General features: G+C 43.6%; 1 protein-coding gene across 1 annotated transcript in view; it reads left to right on the top strand.

Annotated features, from left to right (window-relative positions):
- Positions 1-1,068: 1,068 nt before the first annotated feature.
- The window catches only part of npepl1 (aminopeptidase like 1), a 35,409-nt gene continuing 8,963 nt past the window's right edge, over positions 1,069-27,514 (top strand). Inside the window, exons 1-9 of the mRNA XM_043710042.1 lie at positions 1,069-1,104; positions 5,106-5,291; positions 7,434-7,604; positions 9,079-9,168; positions 11,080-11,161; positions 11,315-11,457; positions 19,245-19,322; positions 24,725-24,825; positions 25,669-25,792. Of these exons, the coding sequence (XP_043565977.1) occupies positions 1,069-1,104; positions 5,106-5,291; positions 7,434-7,604; positions 9,079-9,168; positions 11,080-11,161; positions 11,315-11,457; positions 19,245-19,322; positions 24,725-24,825; positions 25,669-25,792 (1,011 nt within the window). The remainder of the gene's footprint in view (positions 1,105-5,105; positions 5,292-7,433; positions 7,605-9,078; positions 9,169-11,079; positions 11,162-11,314; positions 11,458-19,244; positions 19,323-24,724; positions 24,826-25,668; positions 25,793-27,514) is intronic.

Below are 27,514 nucleotides of genomic sequence, written 5' to 3'. Positions count from 1 at the left end.
GCACTGCACAATTTGATGCTGAGAGGCAGAGGCAAGGCAATAATGTCATTCGACTAGTAATCTTGAACCCAGGCTAGAACTGTGGGGATATGGATTCGAGTCCCACCATGGTGGGTTGTGAAATATGAACTTAATGAAAAAAAGCTGGCATTAAAAGCTAGACTAATGCCCACTGTAGAGGAAGTCTGCTCTTTATATGACTCCATATCTACTTTAATGTGCTGTCCTTTCCTCAAGGCCATTAGTGAACCAGATGGGTTTTTGCAGCAATCAATGATGGTAACATGCTTGGTATCATGGTCACTATCACAGAGATTAACTTTCAGTGACACAAAGATAGGTGGAGGGACAGGTTGTGTTGAGGAAGCAGGGAGGCTAGCACAGTGGGCAATGAAATGGCAGATGGAGAAAAATGTGAGGTTATGCACTTCAGAAGAATAGATCGCTAAACCTTGTTATATGGGGCAAGGGTTCGAAAATCTGAAGCACACTTAGGAGTCTTAGTTCAGGATTCTCTTAAGGTTCAGTTGACAGTTAGGAAGCAAATTCATTTCAATAGGACTAGAATAAAAGAGCAGAAATGTACTGCTGAGGCTGTCTAAAGCTCTGGTCAGAATGCATTTGGAATATTGTGAGCAGGTTTGGATCCCTGATCGAAGAGAGAATGTCCTGGCATTGGAGCGGGTTTACAAGAATGAGCCCTGGGATGAAAGCCTTGTCATCTGAGGAGTAGTTGAATATTCTGGAGTTGAGAAGGGTGAGGGCGAATCTTACAGAATACTGAGAAGTCGGGGTAAAGTGGACATGGTTTGGATGGTGAAGTATTTGTTAAATGTGTTCAAGAAAATATTCTTCATCAATATGTAAATATTCCTATTAGAGCAAAACCTGACCTTCTCTTGGGAAATAAGGCAGAGCAAATGACTGAAGTATTAGTCGGGGAACACTTTGGGACTTGTGATCATTAATTGGTTCATTAAAAGTTCTTAATTGGAGTAGGGCGCATTTTAAGGGTATAAAATGAGAACTTTCAAAGTGAATTGGAGTAAACTGCTTGCAGATAAAGGGATGACTGACAAATGGGAGGCCTTCAAAAGTGTGATGGTGAGAGTTCAGCGGCATTGTGTTCCTGTTAGAGTGAAAGGCAAGACTGGTAAGCTTAGGAACAATAGTTGAATAAAGATATTGAGGTTCTAGTCAAAAATTTTTTAAAATCATTTATTAAATGGGATCAACTGAATCTCTTGAACAGTATAAACTGTGCAGGAGCATTCTTAAGAAGGAAATCAAAAAGATTCTACAAATACATTAAGAGCAAACTTGAAATTTGTGTCATCGGTAGACAGGGTGGTTAAGGCGTTTAGCACACTTGCCTTCATTGCTCAGACCTTTTGATTATAGGATTTGGGACATCATGTTGAGGTTGTAAAGGATGTTGGCGAGGCCTCTTCTGGAGTAGTGTGTGCAGTTCTGGTCACCCTGTTATAGGAAGGATATTACTAAACTGGAGAGGATTCAGAAGAGATGTACCAGGATGTTGCCGGGAATGGAGGATTTGAGTTATAAAAGTAGACTAGAAAGTCTGGGACTTTTTTCACTGGAGTGTCGGAGGTTGAGGGGTAACCTTAAATAGATTTATAAAATCATGAGAGGCATAGATAAGGAGAATGATAAGGGTCTTTTCCCTGGGGTGGGGGAGTTTGAAAATAGGGGGGCTATTTTTAAAGTGAGAGGAGAAAGAGGACATGAGGGGCAACCTTTTTACACAGAGGGTGGGTTGCATGTGGAATGAATGTCCAGGAAAAAGTGGTGGATGCAGGTACAGTGACAACATTTAAGAGACAAGCGCAGGCAGGTGGGACTAGTTTAGTTTGGGAAACATGACAGGGACTGGTTGGACCAAAGAGTCTGTTTCCTTGCTGTGTGACTCGATGACTTAAAAGATGTTTCTGCTAGTAAGAGAGACTAGGACTTGAGGGCACTGCCTCAAAGTGGATTTATTCATATCCAAAGCTCTAGCATCAACTGAGACCAGATCTACCAACATAGAGAGTGATTGTCATTCAGTACTTGTTGATTACTCAGTGGCGACATTGCAAAGGGGAGAGTGATCATTGTCCATTGGAGCAGATCAACAGAACAATCTGCATCAAGTTTGATGAGGTTTACTTCAGAGTTACGAGTGCAGAATGAAATGTAAGCTGAGAAGGTAAATGGTGCTGGCAGACGCCCCTTTCAGTTGACTTCACAAGAGGTACATGTGATCCGAGGATAAGGTATAAAGATGCATCACCTTGTGACTGTAACACCAGCAAAATAGAGTTGTAAGTGCTTTGTCAGCAACTGATCTCGAGGTGGAATGAAGGAATGGTAGCTCTGAGCCAGATCAGCTGTGTACGGGAAAGGCTTTAACAAAGACTCAGTGTTACGTCTCCATCCGATGTAAAGTAGAAATACAGAAATAAACATCAGAAAGAGGTTATAATGATGAAGTACTCCCATGACCGTCAAACAGATTTGTTCTAAATGTATACCGAAGTGATATGTTGTGGTTGCTGATGAAATGCCAAGTTTCCCTCTATCTAAAAGGTAAATAATTTAAGAGTCACAATGATTATTTCCACAGTGCATGATCTGTTCACTGAGCAGGGGAATAACATGTGACAATGGAACACGATTGACCTCCAGAGAATTCAAGAGATGCATGGAACAGTGGTTACCTCAGAAAGACACGTCAGTCTCTTGTGAAATGCTGAGACACAAACCTTGTCTTACTGCACTCAGGTCTGCAGCTTTTGAGGCTGACATAACATGTCTGTAGTGCTACTGAATAGAGGAAAGTATAAGACAACTCTATCAATCAAATACACCCTTGAAGCGATAGGGGAAACTAAGACAGCGCTCACTGGTGCAAAGGGAGGGGGTCAACACTGGAATGAACATACTACATCCTTATCTGAATTATCAAAAAGGTAGATGGTACATTTACAAATCCAGTTGTGATACCTGGAGCTCAGTTGATGAAGGAAAAGCGCAGCAGGTCAGGCAGCATCAAAGGAACAGGAGAATCGACGTTTCGGGCATAAGCCCTTCTTCAGGAATGAGGTCTGTTTGGAGCTGGAGACCCCACCACCAAGGATATATTTCCCTCCCCCTCCCCTATCAGCGTTCCAGAAAGACCACTCCCTCCGCGACTCCCTTGTCAGATCCACACCCCCCACCAACCCAACCTCCACTCCCGGCACCTTCCCCTGCAACCGCAAGAAATGCAAAACTTGCGCCCACACCTCCCCCCTCACTTCCCCCCAAGGGCTCCTTCCATATCAGTCAGAAATTCACCTGCACCTCCACACAGATCATTTACTGCATCTGCTGCACCTGATGTGGTCTCCTCTACATTGGGGAGACAGGCCGCCTACTTGCGGAACGTTTCAGAGAACACCTCTGGGACACCCGCACCAACCAACCCAACCGCCCCGTGGCTGAACACTTGTAACTCCCCCTCCCACTCCACCAAGGACATGCAGGTCCTTGGCCTCCACCATCGCCAGACCATGGCAACACGACGCCTGTAGGAAGAGCGCCTCATCTTCTGCCTAGGAATCCTCCAACCACAAGGGATGAACTCAGATTTCTCCAGCTTCCTCATTTGCCCTCCCCCCACCTTATCTCAGTCCCAATCCAGCAACACATTTTTAAGCTCTGATCTCCAGCATCTGCAGTCCTCACTTTCTCCTAGTTCAGTTGATGAAGCTGAGACTCTAAGGTCAGACGTCATCGACTCTAAAACCGATCAGCCCTTGAGAAGCAACAGAGTCCATATTTGACCTACAGCTAAGCTGGGAAAGCAGGAAAGTTCATCAGCGAGCTAATGTCAGCAGTGTCACCCACTAGTGATACAGCGTTCAACATCAACTACCACACCAGGAGTGACACACACGTTACTATACGTTGACCCATCTCACCTCTGAGAGCAATGGTTGGCAAATCTATAAGTTGGAGGCACCACACACTATGAATTTGGAACAGACCTAGATCTGAGTTATGGAAATCCTTAGCTGTGGAGTTAGCGAGTTTTGAGGAGATTTGTGGAGTATTTTGCAAACTGAGAGTCCAAGAGTCACTTGATCCTCCTAATCATGCCATGCTCCCCATACTTTACTCAAAATGAAAATCCCAAAATATTGCTTTTTGAAATTATTTTAATAATGCTCAAGTAAATCAGTGCTATCTGCTTCCATTGTCTCCCAAAAGAGCCTGTGTTCCATTGATTATTCTCTGTAGTGTTTCCACAGATTAGATTTGCATGTCCTTTCCTTCAGTGCAGGTGGGGTCCTGCGGTTTTACTGTGTTGGACAAAGCCTGAAACATTTTGTTGTGCTTTGTATTATCTTGGTGCTTTACGATCAGTAACAATATCACTGCTCAATCCTTTCTCTTTTTCCATTGAAAATGTGCGCAATTTATGTAATTGCTGGATATAACCAAATCCCTCTGTCTTTTCAAGCATTCCAGTTTCAAACATCCAGAGCCTGGAGCAAGAGACACTTTGTACTATGTATGTTCATAGCCTTGGACTCAACGACTTCTTGTTGTCCTGGTGCATTAGCGATGCCGATATTCTGCAGGTTACATCCTTCAGGTTCGACGTTACAGTCATGCTGAAAGCCGTGAGCTGGAATAGTGGTTCATTGGCACCCCTCTGCCCTCTCATATAGGCGTAAAAACCCTTGGCACCATTTGCAAAACAGTGTGAGAATTCTTCCCAGTGTCCAGGGCAGTATTACTCCCTCAACCCATATCACTAAACAGATTACCCTTGTTTTTTCAGGGCCCTTGCTCTGCTCTGATTGTGATGTTTCCAACAGTATTCCAAAGTTTTGGTGAAGAGTCATAGAACTTGAAACGTTAACTCTGCTTTCTTCCCACAGATTCTGCCAGATCCACTGAGGTTTCTCCAGCAATTTTTGTTTTCATTTCAAATCCCCAGCATCCGCATTTCTTTGTTTTATTCCAAAGAACTTTATTGGCTGTGAAGCACTTTGGGTCTTCCTGGGGTCATGAGAGGGTAGAAATAAAGACAAGTCTTTGTTTCACTTCTGTAGGCTTGGCAGACGGCACTGGGCACTCTCAACCCGAACCCCACAGATAACTGCCCCCTCTACCTGACGTATGCCACAGTGGCTGCCTTACCATCGCGAGTCAGTCGGCACAACAGCCCATCAGCAGCACTGTTCCTCACCCGTCTGGTGCGAAGCTGCCTACCTGGAGGAGTGAATCGCTGTATTTTGGTAATTACTGCTGCCTGAACACACTTCACAGGGATGGGGAAAGGTGGGGATGTTGAAATAGAAATGTTTGCCAAGGTCTCCTGAAATTTGTTTTTGTCTAAATATCTAACGTTTGGATTGTGCACGTTACAGTTTAAAGTTATGGAGCCGTTTTTCAAGGAGCACACTCATTTCCTGCTGTTATTTTCTGTCCTAATAATGTGGCCTGCTGTTTTGAGGCCACTACTGTCAGGAGTCAAAGCAGGATCATTGTAACTGACTAAGAATTGTTGAAGTCACTTACTTGTAACTGTAAATTGCAAGTGACTAAATTTTCTTTTGAAACGAATAATGATTTTTCATCAGTGACTGTGTGATGTCTAGAGTGTGCTCAGTAGATGGTTAGCACTAGAATTTAGATACGTCAAAAAAATGAATTTTCCGAGCCTTTGTTCTTTGTGTGCATTTTCTTCTCATTCTGTATCTCTCTACTCTACTGTTGGTGCATTGTTACTCTTATGGGTTTCTTGTCCAACCAGGAACCTTGATCGATCCTGTGGATATCTGTGCTTTCACCTGATTTTTTTCCATTTAGTTTGGCTGAGCTGAACATTGGTCTTGCAATTACTGATGTTTGTGACGTAATTTGTGCTTAATGTTCCTTCAGCGCTCTCTCTCTCTCTCCCTCAGTAACTCACTCACTCACGCACACACACACACGCACGCACACACAGTCTGCTTTGCTGTTCAGTGATGGCTGATCTGATGATGCTCATTTCCAGTTTCCTGCCTTTTCCCTAAAACCCTTGATTCCCTTGCTGATTAAAAATCCGTCTGTCTTAGCCTTCAATATACTCAACAACCCAGCCTTAACAGCCCCTTGTGGTAAAAAAACGCCACAGATTTAGTACACACTATACAAACTCCTCCTCCTCCTCTGTGTCTTAAATGTGTGAACCCCTATTCTGAGATTATGCCCTAGACTCTCCCACAAGGAGACACACTTTCCCATCTACCTTGTACACTTGCACTGGAGCAGTCTCGTTTATTCTCTTGGTCCCTTGCTCATGTACTCTTACTGACTTACTTGCTGTGTCTGGTGTTCCTCTCATTCTTACCCAACCCACCAGTTCCTTGTCTAGTATGAGCTGTGGAAAAGGCAGCATCGTATCTATACCTGGTCCTGTTCTCGCTTGCTGCTTTATGTTTAGTTTAATTTAGCCAAACGCATCTAACCTATATTTGGGATTTGTGCTAAACTTCGACACCCAGGGGCTTGGGGCTATAGAGTTAGTTCTCTTAGTAATGATTAAAACATTGAATTTGTATGTGATGCCATGGCAAGTTGATTATACAGGGTCACACCTGATGAATGGATTGAAAAGTGTGGCGCTGAAAATGCAGAGCAGGTCAGGCAGCATCTGAGGAGCAGGAGAGTCGATGTTTCGGGCATAAGTCCTTCACTGCCCTGATAGTGCCTGACCTGCTGTGCTTTTCCAGTGCCACATTTTTCGACTCTGATCTCCAGTATCTGCAGTCCTGACTTTCTCCATGATGAATGGATGCAAAGTAAGATACCAAAAGGCTGTCAGTGTTTTAGAACAATATCCCAGCAAAGGCCCAGGGGCTTTGAGGCATGAGGGTAGGTTGAGAACTTAAAAAGAGAAGGACTTGGTTTCAAGACTTGTTCTAAACTAATTAAAGAGCTTTGATAAATTGCTTCAGCTGTCCTGGAAAGGATAGAAAGCTACCTTCATCCCTGGTTCATTAATGGAAACAAGTAACTGAGGGTTAACTTCCGGCTGAAGGTTTGTCTGGTGATCCTTCAATGCAAAGGCTGCTACTTCAATCAGATAAGACGGGAAGTAAGGATTAAGTTGGAAGTTCTTTATCTCTGGGCCACTCACCCAGAAACTTTATCAAATGGGTCTGTTCTCCTGATTTCCCCACATTCTGTCCCAGAAAAAGGCAAGAAGTCAGTGGACATTGGATAATGTTTATTTCTGTAGCTTGAGATTTGCTTGCATGTATGATTTTTTCCGCTTGCGTATATGGTTTTGAATAATCTATACTGTGGAGAAGGAGTGGAACATTTAGAAAATAAGCAAGTCCATTGAAGTAACAAAACTGAAGTGTTGACGTGGTTTCCTGTTCCCTTTTAAGATGGTATGTGAGCGCTCTGACGTTTTTGCGTCTGGTTGTGCGATTGCGAGGGCATTCCCACTCTTTTCCCGCCGATCCAGTGCCTCGAGGCGTACAGACAAACGTGTGGTCACAGTGGAATTCCTACTGGTTGGACAGAACAATGGCCCCATTGAAGAAGCAACACTGGAGGTAACTGATCAGAAAATCTAGGCAAGAACTGACGGATGCTGTCAGTTCTGAAGATGGGTCACTTGACCCGAACATTAACTCTGATTTCTGCTAAACTTGGGGCTGTGATTGTGAAGGTTTTCAAATGGTATTTATAATATGTGGGTTAATTACATTGAAATCAAAGCAACAGAGTTATAGAGAAGGCAAAAATACTGCAGCTGTTAGAAGTTTAAAATAAAAACAGGAAAGAGCTGAAAAATGTGTTGCTGGAAAAGTGCAGCAGGTCAGGCAGCATCCAAGGAGCAGGAGAATCAACGTTTTGGGTATAAGCCCTTCTTCAGGAAACAGGAAAGACTGGAAATGTACAACAGACGTGGCAACACCTGTGATGGGGGGAGCAGAGAAACCAAAGTACTGTAATATGTTTAACCTGACTCGACGATACAACCACATCCCTTTATTCCCTTTTTATTTAGCCACCAACCTTTTCTTAACTGTTGATGAGTTGCTTCAGTCGCTGACCTTGTTGCAGTGATTCAGTGATAGCATCTCCAATTATATGGATTTCAAACCCATACTTTAATTTACCATTTGATCTAGAAGTTGCTGCTTATATCGTCTGTGTTCTGGAATTTGTCTTGTGGCTTTAATTTTCCTTCTTAGTTCAGTTTTAAGAAATACTGAAACAATTATTGACAACAACCTGAGTTTGCTCAATGTTACCAGTGAATATTCCCCTTTTTTTGTAAGGCTAGGGATAAAACAGAAGTACCTCACCCTTCCATTACTGTTTGTAGTGTCTTAGCATTTTTAGTTAGTTAGAATTTATATCTTTAGAAGCAGACCATTCGACTAGCCGGCTTGTGTTAGTACTTCTCCTGACATGAGCAGTTGTTGTGATCCTGTGTACCTAGCAGTAGTGGTTAAGACAAATCCTTGTTATCTTTAATGACTGTCCTCCAGGTACAGCCATGATTGATGCTTTATATATCTTGCTGGGGTAAAGATATGTTAAGTCTCTACAATGCTCAAAAAATTGTGTATGTTTCCTGAGGATGAGAGAATGAACAGTCTTTATTTTCATCTCATTCCAGTCCCAAAAGACCATAGGCATCTCTCTGTCCTTTAGAGAGATGTATCTGAAGGCCAGTGTGAGGAGTGGTCACCGTGAATATTCATGGCTGGTACAAAGGTTTAATTTAGCCTAATCTCATCTAACATTTGTTTGAGATTTGCACTAAACTTCGACACCCAGGGGCCTGGGGATATAGAGTTAGTTCTCTTAGTCATGATTAAAACATTGGATTTGTATGTGATGCCATGGCAAGTTGATTGTACAGTCACACCTGATGAATGAGTTGATCTTACATCATTGGCATCACGATATCACATAGTAAACTGTTCTCAACTCGTAAGTCACCAGTAACTGTACAAGGTGCTGCTTTGACATTGTCAGGATTTCTGCCTCACTCATGTGCTGTCTTATTTGCAGTGTCTAGCAAGTGCTGCTGATGGAATCCGTCTTGCAGCTCGCATTGTGGACACACCCTGCAATGAAATGAACACTGATATTTTTCTCGAGGTGAGTGACCATGGTATATTGTCTCAACTGATTTTCCAAGTTGTGATTGAAAAACCATTATTGGTCACTAAGACCCAGTGGCACTTAGACAATAGACCGTTAAAGGTCATGGAACTAAGAGGGGTACATGATAAGACACCGAACCAATTCACGACTCAGTGGTCACTTCCTAGAATTATACGTCAGACAGCAGAAACTTCATGATAAATCCCTTCCAGTATGAGTTTTGTAAGGCCAAGTGTTTTAGTAGGGTGGTTAGTTCTGTGTTGCTGCCAGTTGATAATGGAGATGAGAATTATTCAAGGACCATGAGCTTGGTTTATATAAAGTGTTTGCCCCTTATTCATTGCTATTTGATATTCTAGCAGTGCAAGGTGTAGTCTTTGCTTGATGTTTACAGTTGTTGGAATTTTGTGAAAGCCTCTGCTGTGAATTCACCCAATGGCACATGTTGAGCCCATGCATTTCAGTGGTAATACCCAGAGGAACTGAGGCACAACTGGGATATGCTTACTCTTCCAGCTAGACTCCTCCATTATACTCCCAGTATTGTGTCACCATTGATCTGTTGACCATTTTTTGATGTGAGTCCCAGACAGTTTTCTGTGGAAAGGTATTTGACGATGGGCAATATCAGAGTGCAAATCTGCTTTCACCCAACTTCCACAAAATCCTTCACTTTTAAGAAGACATCTACTGTCACGGGCCACTTGGGAAAGTGCACTAATTCTTGAGTCCCATTACTCCCAGGGTCATCCCAAAAATAGTTAAAAGATTTAATCAACTTATTCAAAATCCCCAATTTCTATGTCTGATGGACCCTGATTAACAGAAAACACTGAGCAGATATCTGCTTAATAAGAACTGCTGTTTATTATTAGCAAATCAATCCGAACCACAGGCAAACAAAATGTGAATTCTCAACTTCTAACTCTGCTAACTTAAACTCTTACGCTCGCTTAAAACCCTACGCACGCACACACACACACACACAGACAAACCTAGAAGTAATGGATGAAGATAGACAAAATATGGGAGAACATAGTTCAATAGCAGCAGTCCACAGGATTTGATGAGGTGCCCTTTTCTTCTTCCAAGCCCTTCTAGTATCTGATCATATTGACAAGGTCCTTTCAGTTCTTTGCTAATGATACAAGCAATTGTCACACTAATTGTTCAGTTTCTTAGTCACTAGTTAGAGGCAACAGCTTATAGCAGATGGTTCAAGAAGAAGAAAAATTATTAAAAGAAAAAGAAGCTGAAGAAGTTGAAAAGGCAGTTTTCCATGGTACACCAGTTACGATTGAGTTACTTTACTCCAGAGAGTGTGAGAGAGGAATGCTGTATTTTTGTAGTCTGGTGACTTACTGCCACTGTGGTGATCACATTACAGGCAGTTCACCTGCCCAGGTGCCAATCAGACAGATGTTGTCATGCTTATAATTCCTGATCCACTCTCTGGTCCTGATTGACAGACCAATCAACAGTCTGTCTCAGTGTAAAACTTGCCTTGAACACAGAGCAATGGTGCACTTGGGTCTCAAACATCCTTCCCCACCATTTGGACAAAGCAACAGTTGTAACGCAACTCACAATATTGTTCCAATAACTCGTTTTTAAAAGAGCAGTATCTCCTTCCACAATCCTGGTTTAAAACTGCTACTTTGTTCAATTTTGGTCCATAATCCAAAGCAAAAGAAAACAAAAAGGTGTGTTCTTTAGTGATTAACGATAAGGTCTAGGAACTGTGGATGATTTTTTTTCTCTATTTAGTTCAAGCGCCAAGGCTGTAGTGTTGTCCTTGCTGACCAGCCAACCAGGCATTGAATCATGCCAGGTAGTGCACTTATTAGGCCAAAGCAGAGCCTGTTATTGAAACTTTACTCTCTCTAATCGATATTTTATTTGCAGGAAATAAAGATGGTTGGGAACGCATTGGGGATTGTTCCCACCATTATCCGGGGTGAGGAGCTGAAGGAGCAAGGATTCGGAGGTATGTTTGTATTCTGCTATCCCTGTCTTTGAGTTGTGAATAACAATACCAGATATATTCTTTCATAACGTGCAGTCAGTACTTGGTAGGAGCAGTAATAGACTTGAGAATGGGAGTCAAGTTTCATGTTCGCTTTTCTTTGATCATTTCTAGGTATATATGGTGTTGGGAAGGCAGCGGAAACTCCACCTGCACTTGCAGTTCTCAGTTACTTACCTGAAGGTGCTACACAGACCATCGCCTGGGTTGGCAAAGGCATTGTGTATGATACAGGAGGTCTCAGCATTAAAGGGAAGGTAGGAATTTCAGTGTGACAGGTTCTGGGAAACCCAGGCACATGAATATTTACATTCCACTGAGGAAGCATTTTCTAGTTAGTATTCCACCAAAGTCGGCTAATGGTCATTGTAGTCGCCTTATTCACTATAAAAGATCTTGGAGAAAGTGAGGATGGCAGATGCTGGAGATCAGAGCCGAAGAGTGTGGTGCTGGAAAAGCACAGCTGGTCAGGCTGCATCCGAGGAGCAGGAGAGTCGACATTTCAGGCATAAGCCCTTCATCAGGAATGAGGCTGTGGGCCAAGGGGGCTGAGAGATAAATGGGAGGAGGGGTGGGGAGGTGGGAGGTAGCTCGGAATGCGATAGGTGGATGGAGGTGGGGTGAAAGTGATAGGTTGGAGAGGAGGTTAGAACGGATAGGTGGGAAGGAAGATGGACAGGTAGGACTGTTCAAGAAGGCGGTGCCAAGTTGGAAGATTGGGACTGGCATAAAGTGGGGGGAGGGGAAATGGAAAAACTGGTGAAATCCACATTGATCCCATGTGCTTGGAGGGTCCGAAGGCAGAAAATGAGGTGGTGTTCTTCCAGGCATCAGGTGGTAACGGTTTGGCGGTGGAGGAGTCCTAGCACCTGATGTCCGTAGTGGAATGGGAGGGGGAGTTAAAGTGTTCGGCCAGAGGGCAGTGGGGTTGGTGAGTGCAGGTGTCCTGGAGATGTTCTCTGAAACGATCCGCAAGTTGGCATCATGTCTCCACAATGTAGCGGAGACCACATTGGTTGTAGCGGATACAGCAGATGATGTGTGTAGAAGTCTCTGTGATCACTGGCAAGACAACCACCTCCACGACCTGTGGAAGATCCACCACCGCCACTAGATCCACCGCAGCCGGACCGGACGCAAAGTCTACCTTGCACATCACTTCTGCCTCCACCGTTGCAGCCACCGGTGTTACTCAATAGAACAACAACATTGCTGATGTCACACATTATGTCACTTCTGTCCCTGCGGGTACCACCGAAGGCTCCGATCCCCCCCGACCCAAGGCCAGCGTCACTTCCATTGGTGACATCACTCATGATCCTATAACCACGCTCCAGTGATAGTCTCTGCTCCTGCTCCCAGCTCCATCCGCCCACCAGGTCTTAGCTCCCAGCCCTGCCATGTTTTCACCATCCCCGCAGACTTCCACCTCACTGAGGATGAATGATCAGTCTTCAGTAAAGGCCTCATCTTAACCCTACTATGCTCCTGGATCCATGAGTTTGACATGCTTTGTGACATTGAACATTTCTTCCACCACTTCCACCTCCAGGCTTACTTTTTCCATTAAGACTATTGCCCACCCTTCTCCCGCCTCCAATACATCCCACCCACCTGGGCACCCTGTGCTGGTCTGTTATCCGCCCTTGATCTCTTAATTTCCAACTGCTGCCTGGACGTAGATCACTTCAACCTGTCCAACCTGTCACCCTTGCAACGCGCAGCTCTCCACTCCAACCCAATCTCACCATTAAACCAGCAGACAAGGGTGGGGGGGGATGCTGTGGTAGTTTGAGGTGCACCAACCTGCTGCAGCCAGGTGTCAACTCATGGACATCTCCTCCTTCTGCCCCTTCGACCATGACCTCACCCCCCCCATCACCAAGCCATCTTCTCCCAGGCCATCCACAACCTCATCACCTCGGGGCATCTCCCACCAACAGCCTCCAACCTCATAGTCCAGGAACCCCGCACTGCCCGATTCTACCTCCTTCCTAGGATTCACAAACCTGACTGCCCTGGTCGATCCATCATCTCCTCCTGCTCCTTCCCACCGAACTTATCTGTACATACCTTGACACTGTCCTCTTCCCCCTTAGTCCAAGAACTCCCCACCTACTTTCGGGACACTACCAACACCCTCCACCTTCTCCATGACTTTTGATTCCCAGGCCCCCAACACCTTCACCATGGACATCCAGTGCCTGTACACATCTATCCGCCATGACCAGGGCCTCCAAGCCCTCTGATTTCTTCCTCTCCTGCCAAACCAACCAGTACCCTTCCACTGACACTCTCATTTAACTGGCTGAACTGGTCCTCACCCTCAACAATTTCTACTTCCAATCCTCCCACTTCCTCCAGACCAAAGGGGTAGCCATGGGCACCTGCATGGGCCCTAACTATGTCAGGTACGTGGCACAGTCCATTTTCCACAGCTACACCGGCACCGTTCCCCACTTTTTCCTCTGCTATATTGATGACTGTATAGGTGCTACCTTGTGCTCCCACGAGGAGGTTGAACAGTTCATCAGCGTCACAAACACCTTCCACCCTGACCCCAAGTTCACCTGGAACATCTCAGATACCTCCCTCCCCTTCCTGGACCTCTCCATCTCCATTTCCTGCAACAAACTCAACATGGACATCCACTACAAACCCACCAACTACCACAGCATCCTGGACTACACCTCCTCCCACCCTGCCTGTTGTAAAAATGCTATCCTTATTCCCAAATCCTCTGCCTCTGCAGCATCTGCTCAAAGATGGCCTCCTACTTTAAGGACACAATTTCCCTTTCCACACGGTCGATGATGCCCTCCAGTGCATTTCCCCCACTTCCTGCACCTCTGCCCTTAAACCCCATCCCTCCAATCGCAACAAGGACAGAATCCCCCTGATCCTCTCATTCCACACCACCAACCTCCGGATACATCGCGTTATTCTCCTTCCATTTCTGCCACCTACAAAAAGAGCCCACCACCAGAGATATATTTCCCTCCTCACCCCTATCTGCGTTTCGGAGATACCATTCCCTCCATGACTCTCTTGTCAGGTCCACGCCCCCTGCTAATCCTCCCCTCTCAGTGAGGAAGTGCAATACTTGTGCCCACACCTCTCCACTCATCCAAGGCCTCAAAGGATCCTTCCACATTTATCAGAGATTTACCTGTTCTTCCACACACATCATCTACTGTATCCATTGCACCTGATGTAGTTTTCTGTACATTGGGAAGACAGAAAGCCAATTTGTGGATCGTTTAAGAGAACATCTCTGGGACACCCACTCTAACCAACCCCACTGCCTTCTGGCTGAATACTCTAACTCCCCTTCCCACTCCGCTAAGGATATGCAGGTTCTGGGCCTCCTCCATCACCAAATCCTAACCACCTGATGTCTGGAGGAAGAACTTCCGCCTTGGGACCCTCCAAGCACATGGGATCAATGTGTTTTTCACCAGTTTCCTCATTTCCCCTCCCCCCACCACCCCCACCACTCCAGCTCCCTCCCATTTATCTCTCAGACCCCTCGGTCCACAAGCCTCAGTCCTGATGAAAGGCTTATTCCCGAAACGTTGACACTCCTGCTCCTCGGATGCCACCTGACCGGCTGTGCTTTTCCAGCACCACACTCTTCCATTATAAAAGATCTGAAGAGAATGGAGTTTGGCACCACTTTCTATCAACAGTTTCCCACTTCATTATTATGTGATATCCTTAGTCTGGGATGAATGAAGAAGCCAGTTTGAGACACCAAAAAAATGTTTTATCAGTTTCTGAACATTCTATTTTTTTTTCCAAATCTAAACTAATTTATTTCAAGTCTGGGGAGATGGTTTTCCAAACATTTACCATCTTCCTTCCCTCATGTTATCAGACTCTGCATTCCAACCCTGACCTGTCAATTCCATCTCCACAGTGATGCCAAACTATAGTATCCCTTCCTGTCCAGGCATGGACCCTATGATCTCTACGTCCCAGGACCATTTCCACGATGTGAATCCGAAGATATCTCTCTCTTTTTTTTTCTCTGCACCACCCCCCCCACCAATCCCATTCTGCTTTGAATGATCTGAGCATTTTTGGGAGCATTTTAATTCATTTTTCAGCTTATTTTCAAACTATTTGGGAAATCAAATGAAAGTAATTTTCACGGTTCCCATAGAAACTAATAGCTTTTAAAAAATGTATTTGCTATGCAAATGCTATTTAGTTGAAAGTATGGAGTAAGTTCTAAGAAAAATAAAGAAACAGTGAAATTCACAGCTGACCTTGGAGAAATCTGTGTGGGGAGCTCCTAATGGTAGGGGAACAGCTCAATGGCTTTTTAAAGTGTAAACTTACTGGATTTTTTTTGTAAAGTTACAGTGGTCAGTAGAATGGGGTTTTTGGATTAGCTATTTACAATTAGCAACGAGATCTGCTCTTGATTAAACTTTTTTAAAAAAAATGTGAAATGGAGGTACAAAGTTATCGTAAAGCAGTGTTTTGAGAGCAGTAAGACTGCACATTTCCTGGGTCTGTAGACTGTTAAGGTGCAAAGATGGCCTTTAACAGAATGCTCTATCTGTCGGATGTGGGAGATTGGAATTTCAATATTACTAATGATTATGTCCATAGAAGGCATGTTTGGTTGCAATTCCTATTGGGTTGCTTGGATAGGTTGGAATGGCAGTTAGAGGCAATGAGGAATTTACAGGAGCTAGGGGGTGTGTTAGATAACGGTTTCAGGAAGGTAAAAAAACCGCAGATACAGTCAGGTAGCTAGATGGGTTGCCTCTGGGAAAAGTAGGAGTGGTTGACAGTTAATGCAGGCGTCTCCTGTGGCTATCCCCATCTCAAACAAGTATCCTGCTTTGGAAAATGTAGGGGGTGATGGATTCTCGGGGAGAATGTAATGCTGACAGCCAAGTTTCTGGTCCATACTGGCGTAACGAGAGGCCCGTCAGGCTCCAGGTGACCAGTTTTGATATGGGACTCTAAGTCAGAGGAACAGACAGACATTTCTGTGGCCAACAGCAAGAAATCAGAATGGTGTGGTGCATCCTGAGTGGAAGGGTCAAGGATATCTTGGAGAAAGTGTAGAATATTCTCAAAGGGGAGAGGGACCAGCAGGAGGTCATTATACATATTGGAACTAATGACATAGTGAGAGGAAAGTAGGTCCTCGAGGGTGATAATATCTGAGTAACCCCTGGTGTCACATGCTGATGAGGGTAAGAATAGAGCAGATGAGTGCCTGGCTGAGGAGCTGGTGCAGGAGAGAAGGATTCGTAGTTTTGGATGACTGGAATCTCTTCTGGAAGTAACCTCTGTAGGAAGGACAGGGTGCATCTGAATTAGAAGGGGACTAATATACTGGCAGCGAGACTTACGAGAGTTGCTCAGGAGGATTTAAATTAGTAAAGTTGAGGGGGGAGGGGAATGTGTGTGGGGTGGGTGGGTGCACATGGAGATAGTGAGAAAAGAGATCAATTAGAGATTGGTGCAGTTAGGAAAAGGAGCAAGTCAAACAGTCAAGGTGGGCAGGGACAAAGCAGACAATGAGGTAAGATTGATAAATTGAACTGCACTTATTTCAATGCAAAAGGCCTGACAGGTAAGGCAGATGAACTCAGGACATGGTTGGGAACATGTGGCTGGGATTCCTGGCAGCTTAATGTTTCAGAGTATTGATGCTATAGGAAGGATCGAAAAGGGAGCAAGCTGGGGTGAGGAGTGGCATTTTTGATTAGGGATAACATTACACCTGTATTTAGGAAGGATATTCTGGGGAGTACATCCATTGAAATTATTTGGGTGGAACTGAGAAATAAGAAAGTGATAATTATGTTATTGCTATTGCATAATACACTGCCCCAATAGTCAGCGAGAAATCGAGAAACAAATTTGTAAGGGAATCTTAGTTGTCTGTAAGAATAGGGTGGTAATGGTAGGAGATTTTAAATTTTCAGACTTAGACTGGGACTGCCATAATGTTAAGGGCTTAGATAGAGAGGAATTTGTAGAAGAAAATATTCTGATTCCAATATGTGGATGTACCTACAAGAGACGGAACAAAACGTGAGCTACTGTTGGGAAATACGGCAGGGCAGGTGACTGAGGTGTCAGTGGGGCTAGTGATCATAATTCTGCTTGTTTTAAAATAGTGATGGAAAAGGATAGGCCCGATCTAAAAGTTAAAGTTCCTAAATTGGAGGAAAGCCAATTTTGACGGTATCAGGCAAGAACTTTCAAAAGTTGATTGGGTGTGGATATTCACAGGTAAAGGGACGGCTGGAAAGTGGGAAGCCTTAAAAAAATGAGATAAGCAGAGTCCAGAGACAATATGTTCCTGTTAGGGTGCAGGGCAAGGCTGGTAGGTATAGGGAATCCTGGATGACAGAGACATTGAAGTTTTGGTCAAGAAAAAGAAGGGAGTACCTGTCAGGTATAGACAGTAGGGATTGAGTGAATCCCTCTGTGTAAAAACATTTCCTCGCACGTCTCGTTTAAATCTGTCCCCTCTCACCTTTTGAAGTATACCCCTTTGACATTTGATATTTCCACCCTAGGGGGAAGAAGGTCCAATTATCTCATAATTTTATATACTACTTCAGCTTTCAGTTTGGAAAAAAGTAGTAACTGCAAGTTCAGGTTTTCCAGACAGGCAAATTAGAGAGGATGGGAGTAGAGGAATTAATTACACTTTAGATATCCAGTCAAGGTCAAATGCACACCACAGCAAATTGGAAAGTCACTCTGGTGGTCCTAGATAAGTAACCTACACCAATGCCACAGCTGATCAGCATTTTTTACAGAAAATGTCTCTCACTCAGTATCAGTCGGGCAGCCTGAAGTTCCATGCTGGAACGTCATGTCCAGGAACAGCAGAACTTGATCTAGTTCAATGCTGACAGCTCATATAGTGAATCTCCATCAATTGCTTTTTCACAAAGGATCTCCTGTTAAGAGGAGACTAATACTCATCTAGTTGTTCTGTTATCTACATTGGCTGCTGCTTTGTCCTTCTCTTCCGCATTTATTTCTAGTCAGTCAACATGTGCAAAGGATCCTAATTTTACATTTGAACTCTATCCCTTTTAAGCCCTGAATGCATGACAGTCTCTAGCACTGCTTTTATGTTGTGGCGATAGCGAACAAGTAAATTGTCCTTCAAATGATTTCCCAGCTGCATGAGGCTTCCATGCCCAATATATACTATTGTCTCTTTTTCTTGCTGTCTCAGTTAGTTACAACTGCACAAGCAAATCAGTCAGGACTCTGTGCTGCACCCTAATGCTTGTACACTGCAAGACTCCAATAAATGTCTGTTCCCCATTCATTATTCCTTAGAAGAAGTCTGTTGCCATGAGAGTATTATTTAGTGCTCCAGCTAAGAACTGACGACTCACCCATTACCGTTAAGGAGAATCTTAAAGGCAATCTGTATCTTGCGTTTCATAACTTGACCTCTGATCTAGCTTGGGTGAGACCGACTTTGGTTGTCAAATCAGTGCAAAGTTCTTGCTGATAAAGCACATTAAAAAAACTACAGGCTTGGTTCATTATTACCTTGGATAGGATCTAAAGTACTTGTCAAACTGCTGCAGCCTTACTTCTGGCGCATTGAGATCAAATAATATGTGGGGTTAGCGAAAAGGATTTAATTGGACTAAGATGCACATACTGAATTCAGCTGCTATTTTAAACTCATTCATTCTTTCACTTTATACTTCAGTTGTAAATTCCTATAATGGAAATTGTCACTTAAGCTAGTCACCTGAAACTGTACAGTAAGGATCTGGGGTCATTGTGTTTAAATGTAATTAGGTTGATGATTCCTCCTGTTCAGGATGTGCTGACCTGGACTGATTAGACCACTGTCTCCCCGTTGCACAGCAGTTTTGGCTTTCTTCCAGTGGTGAACAGCTGCTTTGGGTGGGGGAAGAAGCAGTCAATGCATGATGAGTTTACATAGGAAGCTCCTATTTTAAATGTCAACATGGTAAGAAGAAGTGGAATGCACAAATGTATGATTTATGTTGTACATATTCTTTTGTAGACCACCATGCCAGGAATGAAGAGAGATTGTGGTGGTGCAGCTGCTATTCTTGGAGCTTTTAAGGCTGCTGTGAAACAAGTGAGTGCTTCATAGCTACTATTTTTCCTGTATTTGTGTTGTATAAGAAGAAATATTGGTTCAGAAACTTGTGATGTTCTGATATCTGTGCCTGTTGACAATCTCTTTGAGCTTTACAGGGCTCAGGCTGTCGTACTGTGCTGATGTGAAGGAGTCTGTCTTTGTTCCACAGAAGGGAAAACTGATTTTCGAGGCAACCTCCCCTATCACTGAATACTGCGTAGCTCGGTAGCCTATACTCTGTAACAGGGAACTAGTCTTCCATTTACTGTACACCTGCATTAACAGCACAAATCCACTTCATGTTATGCTGCTGCAGCCTGAAACCAGATTTGATTCTTACTCTGATACTGAGTGAAAGTGAAATTAAACTCTGGGCTGACCGAGACAGAACCTCATTGTGCTCCAGTCCAATACTGATTTGGACCTTTACACCCAATTTAACTTCATGCAAACTGTGATGGACTTGAAAAGACCTCTGTTTAATTCTTCAGCCATTCCACATACTATCTTACAGACACTCCACCTGACCTGAAAATCATATGATCTCTTGCCACCAAACCCTATTAAAGAAAGTCCAGACGAAATTGGGGAAAGTATTGAGGAAATTCCTCTCTGACCCCAGGCAAAATCATTGTAGCAGATAGTGAATGTGCAAGTTTGAACTAACAGTTTGCATTTAAAATGATGAATCTGCTGTATTTCATTTTAGTGTTGTGTGCCAATGTGAAAACACTTGGTTTGGTTGTACTTTTATTGCAGTTTGCTGCTTATCTTGATTTGCTGATTCATGATTATAATAGTCCAAGAGATCACTTTGGCTGGTTAATATTATCCACACTACTTAACCTTTGTATGCTGTTTTAACTTCATTCTGTCCTAATCAGGTGTGGAGTAGGACTGAATTGAATAAGATTCTTACCCAATGTTCTATGTCCCAAGTTGACATTGTTCTTTTCCTTCAGTAACCTTGCAGGTGTTGCTGTTATTGTAACTGGTTCACAGGGGGTTTTGGCTCACTGTCACTGTCAGGATGTGTTGGTTAAGTAAGAGATCGTGATACTCATTCTAACAGCAAGTTATGAAAAGTTAGATATTCTTTTCAGTAATTTGCATGAACCTTTTTGAACAAATCCTTCCTGTCTCTCTGTTACCCAATGACGCAAGGAACCAGAATTGCTGATCAAAGGTAAAGTATGTTCCTGCCCAAGGTGAGAGAATGCAGTGCAGTGCAGGTTCCAACAAGAATAGCTCATTCTTACAAAATGGCTTTGTGGTCCACTGTACTCTTCAGTGAATTGTTGAGTTATGCAGGAGGGCACGAATTTCATATGTCATAAGCATCCTGTGCAGGAGAAATAGCCAGTTTGTGGCTCTAAAATCAGAGGGTAGGTATGAACGAAGCTGTTCAGCTTCTTGAGATAGTCCATCCAGAATGTAGCATCCAGTTGGCATTCAATGGTGTTACCATCACTGAATCCCCCACTATCGACATCCTGGGGATTATCATTGACCAGAAACTCAACTGGATTCGCCACATAAACACAGCGGCTACTAGAGCAGGTCAGAGGCTGGGAATACTGTGGCTAGTAACTCACCTCCTGACTCCCCAAAGTCTGTCCACCACAAGTCAGGAGTCTGATGAAATACTCCCCACAACCCCAACAACACTTGAGAAGCTTGACACCATCCAGGACAAAGCAGCCTGCTTGGTTGGCACTACATCCTCAAGCATCCACTCCCTCTATCATCAATGCTCAGTAACAGCAGTGTGTACTATCTGCAGAATGGACTGCAGTAATTTACCAAAGATTCTCGGACAGCACCTTCCAAATCCACAACCACTTCCATCCAGGAGGACAAGGGCAACAGATATATGGGAACACCACCACCTTCAAGTTCCCGTCCAAGTCACTCACCATCCTGACTTGGAAACATATCGCTGTTCCTTCACTGTCACTGGATCAAAATCCTGGAATTCCCTCCCTAATGACGTTGTCCACAGCAGGTGGACTACAGCGGTTCAAGACGGCAACTCATAACCTTCTCAAGGGCAACAAGGGATGGGCAATAAATAAAGCAATCCCATATCCCACAAAATGAATAAATTTTAAAAAAAAAGTTGCTTCCTAAATTATTCTAGGATTTATTTCTTCCATTTTATCTTGTTGAGCATTCCAAATTGAAGACTCAGTATAGATAGAAATTTCCTGGTGACACTCCTAACCTTACCTTTGCTGCTTTAAACTTATGGTCCCAAATTTCATTCTTTTCTAAATCAAACCTGACACTAGGGATCAGCTTTGTAGCTGTTCTCTGCAGCTCCTGTTGCATTTCCATGTCTCTAAAGTGACTCATTGACAAATCTGGACACTTATGGAATTTGTTTTGTGGTTTTAATTGTTGGACCTTGGTTGGACAGATTATCCATCAAGTTCACTGAGACTCTTAAGTCTTTGTCAACTCTGTATCCTTCTAGCAGATGCATTGTATGTGAGCTGCTTGTTTTCCTTCTGCATGTTTATTTGTCTGTACTACATTTCATCTGCTATTACAAAGGTCACTTAAATATTTTCTCCAACTCCTAACGTATGACACCTACCAAGTTCAGTATTATCCTCATTCTTAAGTATTACACATTTATTGAAGGAATTGTTTTCTATCCTAAATCTAACTACTTGTCCATGCTCAAACTTCAGTCTGAATTTTCACAGCCTTGAGTGTGAAAATACTTCGTTATTTAAGATAAATACTGTCTGTTTCTGGAATCTTTTGCTTTTGATTCTCTGCTGGTTCAAGACTTCAGGTTTCAAACATATGGATATCAGTTATATATTGTGTCTTTGTTTATTTAGTATTGGCAGGGCATAGTGCACACATCTTCACTTGTAAATATTGCTGCAAGTAATCAGAGTATTGTGGCCATTCTCCAGTTTGAAAATGGTTGAAACTTGATTGCTGGAACAGCACAGCAGGTCAGGCAGCATCCAGGGAACAGGAGATTCGACGTTTCGGGCACAGGCCCTTCTTCAGGAATGAAAATGGTACCATGTATGGTAATTAACTCATTAATTACGGTCAACATTTGGAAAAGACTTCCTACTGTTATGTTTTACATCTGTTTCAATGTGTTTCCTTATGTCCCTCTTTGCTTCTGAGTGCCCTTTTAACATATTTCTGCACTTATCCCATTGAACCCCATCTCCTATCTCCTTTTAGCATTTTCCTGTTCATATTTCAGAGTAATTGACCACATCCAACTCAATTGTTTGGTAGTTCGTCTCCATCATTGTGTTAGAAACAAAATTCAATAAAATTAGACGAGACCACCAAAACTGGAAACAAGACTATTTATTCTAGGATCTTGCAAGAAAGGACCTCAATTGCAGAAAGCGATTGAAGTAATGATTATTCAAACTATTACACAGTTATACTTTTGACCTGCGTGAGGTCACCTCTCCCGATTCCTATGTTACCCAATCTCTCATTATTTTCTGCCACTGCCCCTCTGTGCTCCGCCCTTACTGTTTCCCCCCTTCTCCAAGTTGGCAACCTTTCCCTCTGTAAGTGCTGACATAAGGCTAAACTTGTATCTTGATGTTCTTTTTACTTTGCTTGTAACATCTTCCATTGTTCACAGGTACATTCCATTCTTGAACATACGTTTTGACAATGTGTCTTCTCTTGCCTAGTTTATGCGTTACAGCTATCTCAGCTATTTTGCTGAGACTAAATTATTTAAAACATTATGATGAAAGAAATTATTTGCTTTAATAATTCTGCACTAAAGTTAGTATTCAATTATCCACAATTATGCATGAAAGATAAAGATACATTTCCCTAATGCTTGCCTAGCTGATATTTTTCCCTGTACCCCTTGTCTGCACATACACACTCTTGCTTTTCTATATCTGCAAAAACAACATCCTTCCATATTTCTTACAATTGCTAATTGCTAGATATTATCCAGGTGGCATATGAAGTCTATTTTGAAATAGGCACTCACTAGCTCTTGTAGGTTCTGCAATGCTCTGGGTCATGTTGGAACCACACAAAAGGTATAATGGTTATGACTCTTAAATCACTTGGTTGTTTTCAACTTTTTTTTTCTTTTGAGGGACATGAATATCACTGGCAAACCATTGTTTGGTACATTTCTAATTCCCCTTGAGCTGATGGGCTTGTTAGGGCCATTTCAGGGGGCAGTTAAGAGTCAGTGACCTTGCTGTGTACCTGCAGTCAAATGTAGGCCAGATCAGGTAAAGACAGCATATTTCCTTCCCTCAAGGATATCAGCAAACCAGATTTTTTTTTAAAACAACAATCAACAGAGGTTGTCATGGTTACTCTTTACTGAGACGAGCTGATAATGCTGATAGAGTTGCATTTGTTGAATTGAAGTTCCATCAGTTGCTGAACAGTATTTGAGTCCGTGTCTCTAATCTACTCCAGTGACATGACAACTATGCCACTGCACCCCACCCCATCCCACCACCACCTGTCTTCCAGTTACATTTAGTCAACCATTAAATTAACTTTTCCTTTTGTTGAATACATTTCCCTTCTCCTTGTTGAGTGAACTGACACAGCGGACAACCCACCAAAGTGAATTGCTTATCTTTCTCATTTTTTGCATCGCTCGTCCTGTCCCCTTTTCTGGATATTTTGTATTCTGAAATGTGGTCTTTCCTGTCCGTTAGATTTGTTGAGATTTATGATAATTCAGCTATATCATGCATCCCTGTAGTGTTGTGGGATTGGGACCCAATTCATGGGATCAAATCCAGGGCCTATGCACTCAGAGGTGACCTGGCAGGATTTGAGGAGGAATGGTCAGACCATGCCCAGAGTGTGTTTGCTGGCCATCTCGGTGGTGAACAGGCTCGAGATGCTGCTGGGCTAATGGGAGATATTCCCACACTGTAAAAGCAGCCTGTAAATCAGGGACAGCTGCTCTTGGCACATTCCAAATTCTTTAAAAAGCTGCCAGACTCCTACTGTGGGAGAGCTTCACTCTTGAATATCAGACTAGGTGCAACATCTTTTGACCTTGTCACCAGGGTTTTGCTTTAATTGTTCTGGGGCTGTGGGGGTTGGTCTGTCTCTGGGAGGCTACGTCCTGTCAGAGGACCCACAGCAGCTTGGGAGAAGGGTCTCCTAATTGTTTGTTTAGCTACCCATAACCTATTCCACCCCTGACCTGTTAGAATATGTGTCTGAGGCAGCGATGGGATAACATGCTTTCCCGCTCCCTCTGAAAATTCGACGTTATTTCCAGCGTTCACCCTGTGTGATGGCATTGTGCTGTTCAGTCAAGAGAGTGTGCTTCACTGCCAGGCCAGGTGCAGAAACGTATCTGCAGTGTGTGCTACAGTCCCATCTATGGCCTGTTTGTATTTCAGGGTTTTAAGGATAATCTGCATGCTGTGTTTTGCCTGGCTGAAAATGCTGTTGGACCCAAAGCAACTAGACCCGACGATATTCATCAGATGTATTCTGGAAAGTAAGGCTGCAGTGTATATTTTCAACAGTGCAGACGAGTTCACTGTGGTGGTAAAAATGTTCACGCGGGTGATTTAGTCAAGATTTTGATGGAGTTGTTTTCAATTCTAGATAAAGGTTGTAATTGTTAGCACTTCTCAAATTGTTTACCGTATGATAAAACAATTTTTTTAACCATGTGATGGTTTATATATCAATGTAAAGAGCAATGAATGGGCTATTAGTTTGTTCTAATAATATTAGTTGAGGGAAGAATGTAGATAGAGAAGATTAGATTAGATTCCATACAGTGTGGAAACAGGCCCTTTGGTCCAACCAGTCCACACCGACCCTCCAAACAGTAACCCACCCAGACCCATTTCCCTCTGACACTGTCGGCAATTTAGAATGGCCAATTGACCTGACCTGCACATCTTTGGATTGTGGGAGGAAACCCGACGCAGACATGGGGAGAATGTGCAAACTCCACACAGACAGTCGCCCGAGGCTGGAATCTAACCTGGGACCCTGGTGCTGTGAGGCAGCAGTGCTAACCACTGAGCGACCATGCCACCCCTAAGAGAAGTTACTCTTCTGTGATTTTGACTGTGTGTTTCATATGTTGCTGATGAATGTTGGGGTTAAATACATTTTACACTTTGTTTTACACTAACTGAGCAATGCTGTCATCTCTAGTTTTTTTGAGTGAAGGAGTACTTATAAGTTATAGGGAGAAGTATTGAGTAAATTTCAGTGTAACTGCATGTTGGTGAGACAGGTAGACCACTCCCCTGTCACCTATTCCATTCTAATGCTAGGTTTTCCTATTGTGTGTTGCTAACTGATTCTGTTCTCTTGCGTTCAGGACAGTTGAGATTAACAATACTGATGCCGAGGGGCGCTTGGTGCTGGCAGATGGAGTAGCTTATGCATCCAAGGATCTGGGGGCCGATATCATCCTCGATATGGCAACGCTTACGGGAGCACAGGTAGAGTTAAACTAGAGGGCTGGCATGGAGCAAGAGGAGGTGGAATAGGTGTGTGCAGGAGATACGTTTGCTTCATGACCTAATTTCTGTGTTGGATCCCAGAGACTCTTGTCCCTGCTGGTTTCAAACAGTTAATTGGCTAAGTTGTAGAGACTGAAAGAGCTTCTTGTTCCCTCTGTTAACCACCAACCCCCGCACCCTCCTCAGAACTGAGGCTCCTTGCTAGCCGTTAGCCTCCCATCACTTGTGCAACTGCTTTATTGTGTTTCAGCAGTTGAATGTGTTGGATCACTGGGCAATTTTTATCCACGTCCCCTCCTCAGCTCTCTTGTCTGCACTGAATTCAAGGGATCCCTAATACTCCTCTGGAATTGGTTAGCGCAGTGCAGATTTAGGATCTAACTGGGGACCTTCTATTGCTCCCACACACAAGACAAGCCCCATTTGACCAGTAATTTTCTTTGCTCCCTCACACTGACAGAGACTGACATGTCTGTATGTCTCCACACAGATGCACACTGACCCAAACCTGTTTCTCACACCACACACACAACCTTGTATGATCTAATTCTGTTCTTTATAGTCTGCGATCTGTATGACCCAATGAACCCACCTCTCTGCAAGCATACATATAGCTGGCTATTATTCCAAAAGGTGTAATACATGTTGGGATTAATTTGATTAAATTTAGTGATGTGGAATTGTTTCAATGCAGTTTGCTGTGTTGTGCAAGTGATGAAAGCTTTTTGAAAATAAATATGTTCGTTTCTAAGTCCTGCAATTTATTCCATGTTAAATTTAATTGAAGTTTATCAAAACAGTCCCCCCCGTGAGATAGTGCTACGTCCAGGAAGCAAGGCCTGCGTTGGAAAAGCAAATATAGACAATATAGATATAGACAATAGGTGCAGGAGTAGGCAATTCAGCCCTTCGAGCCAGCACCACCATTCATTATGATCATGGCTGAAGAAGTTTCTCCTCAACTCTGTTCTAAGTGGCCTACCCTTTATTTTTAAACTGTGTCCTCTGGTTCGGGACTCATCCATCAGCAGAAACATGCTTCCTGCCTCCAGAGTGTCTAATCCTTTAATAATCTTATATGTCTCAATCAGATCCCCTCTCAGCCTTCTAAACTCGAGGGTATACAAGCCCGGTCAGTCCAATGTTTCAGCGTAAGACAGTCCTGTCATTCTGGGAATTGACCTCCTGAACCTACGCTGCACTCCCTCAATAGCCAGGATGTCTTTCCTCAAATTTGGAGACCAAACCTGCACAATACTCCAGGTGCGGTCTCACCAGGGCCCTGTACAGCTGCAGAAGGACCTCTTTGCTTCTATACTCAGTTCCTCTTGTTATGAAAGCCAGCATGCTATTAGCTTTCTTCACTGCCTGCTGTACCTGCATGCTGGCTTTCATTGGAAGCAACTTGAACTCCCCCTCCCACTCCATCAAGGGCATGCAGGTCCTTGGACTCCTCCATCGCCAGACCATAGCAACACGACAGCTGGAGGAAGAGTGCCTCATCTTCCGCCTAGGAACCCTCCAACCACAAAGGATGAACTCCGATTTCTCCAGTTTCCTCATTTCCCCTCCCCCCACCTTGTCTCAGTCCTAACCCTCGAACTCAGTACCACCTTCCTAGCTTGCAATCTTCTTCCTGACCTCTCTGCCCCCACCCCCACTCCAGCCTATCACCCTCACCTTAACCTCCTTCCACCTATC

This window comes from Chiloscyllium plagiosum, chromosome 20, assembly GCF_004010195.1.
Source record: "Chiloscyllium plagiosum isolate BGI_BamShark_2017 chromosome 20, ASM401019v2, whole genome shotgun sequence".
NCBI lineage: Eukaryota > Metazoa > Chordata > Chondrichthyes > Orectolobiformes > Hemiscylliidae > Chiloscyllium > Chiloscyllium plagiosum.
Note: the sequence above shows the minus strand (reverse complement) of the source record. Positions and strands in the feature narration are given on the sequence as shown.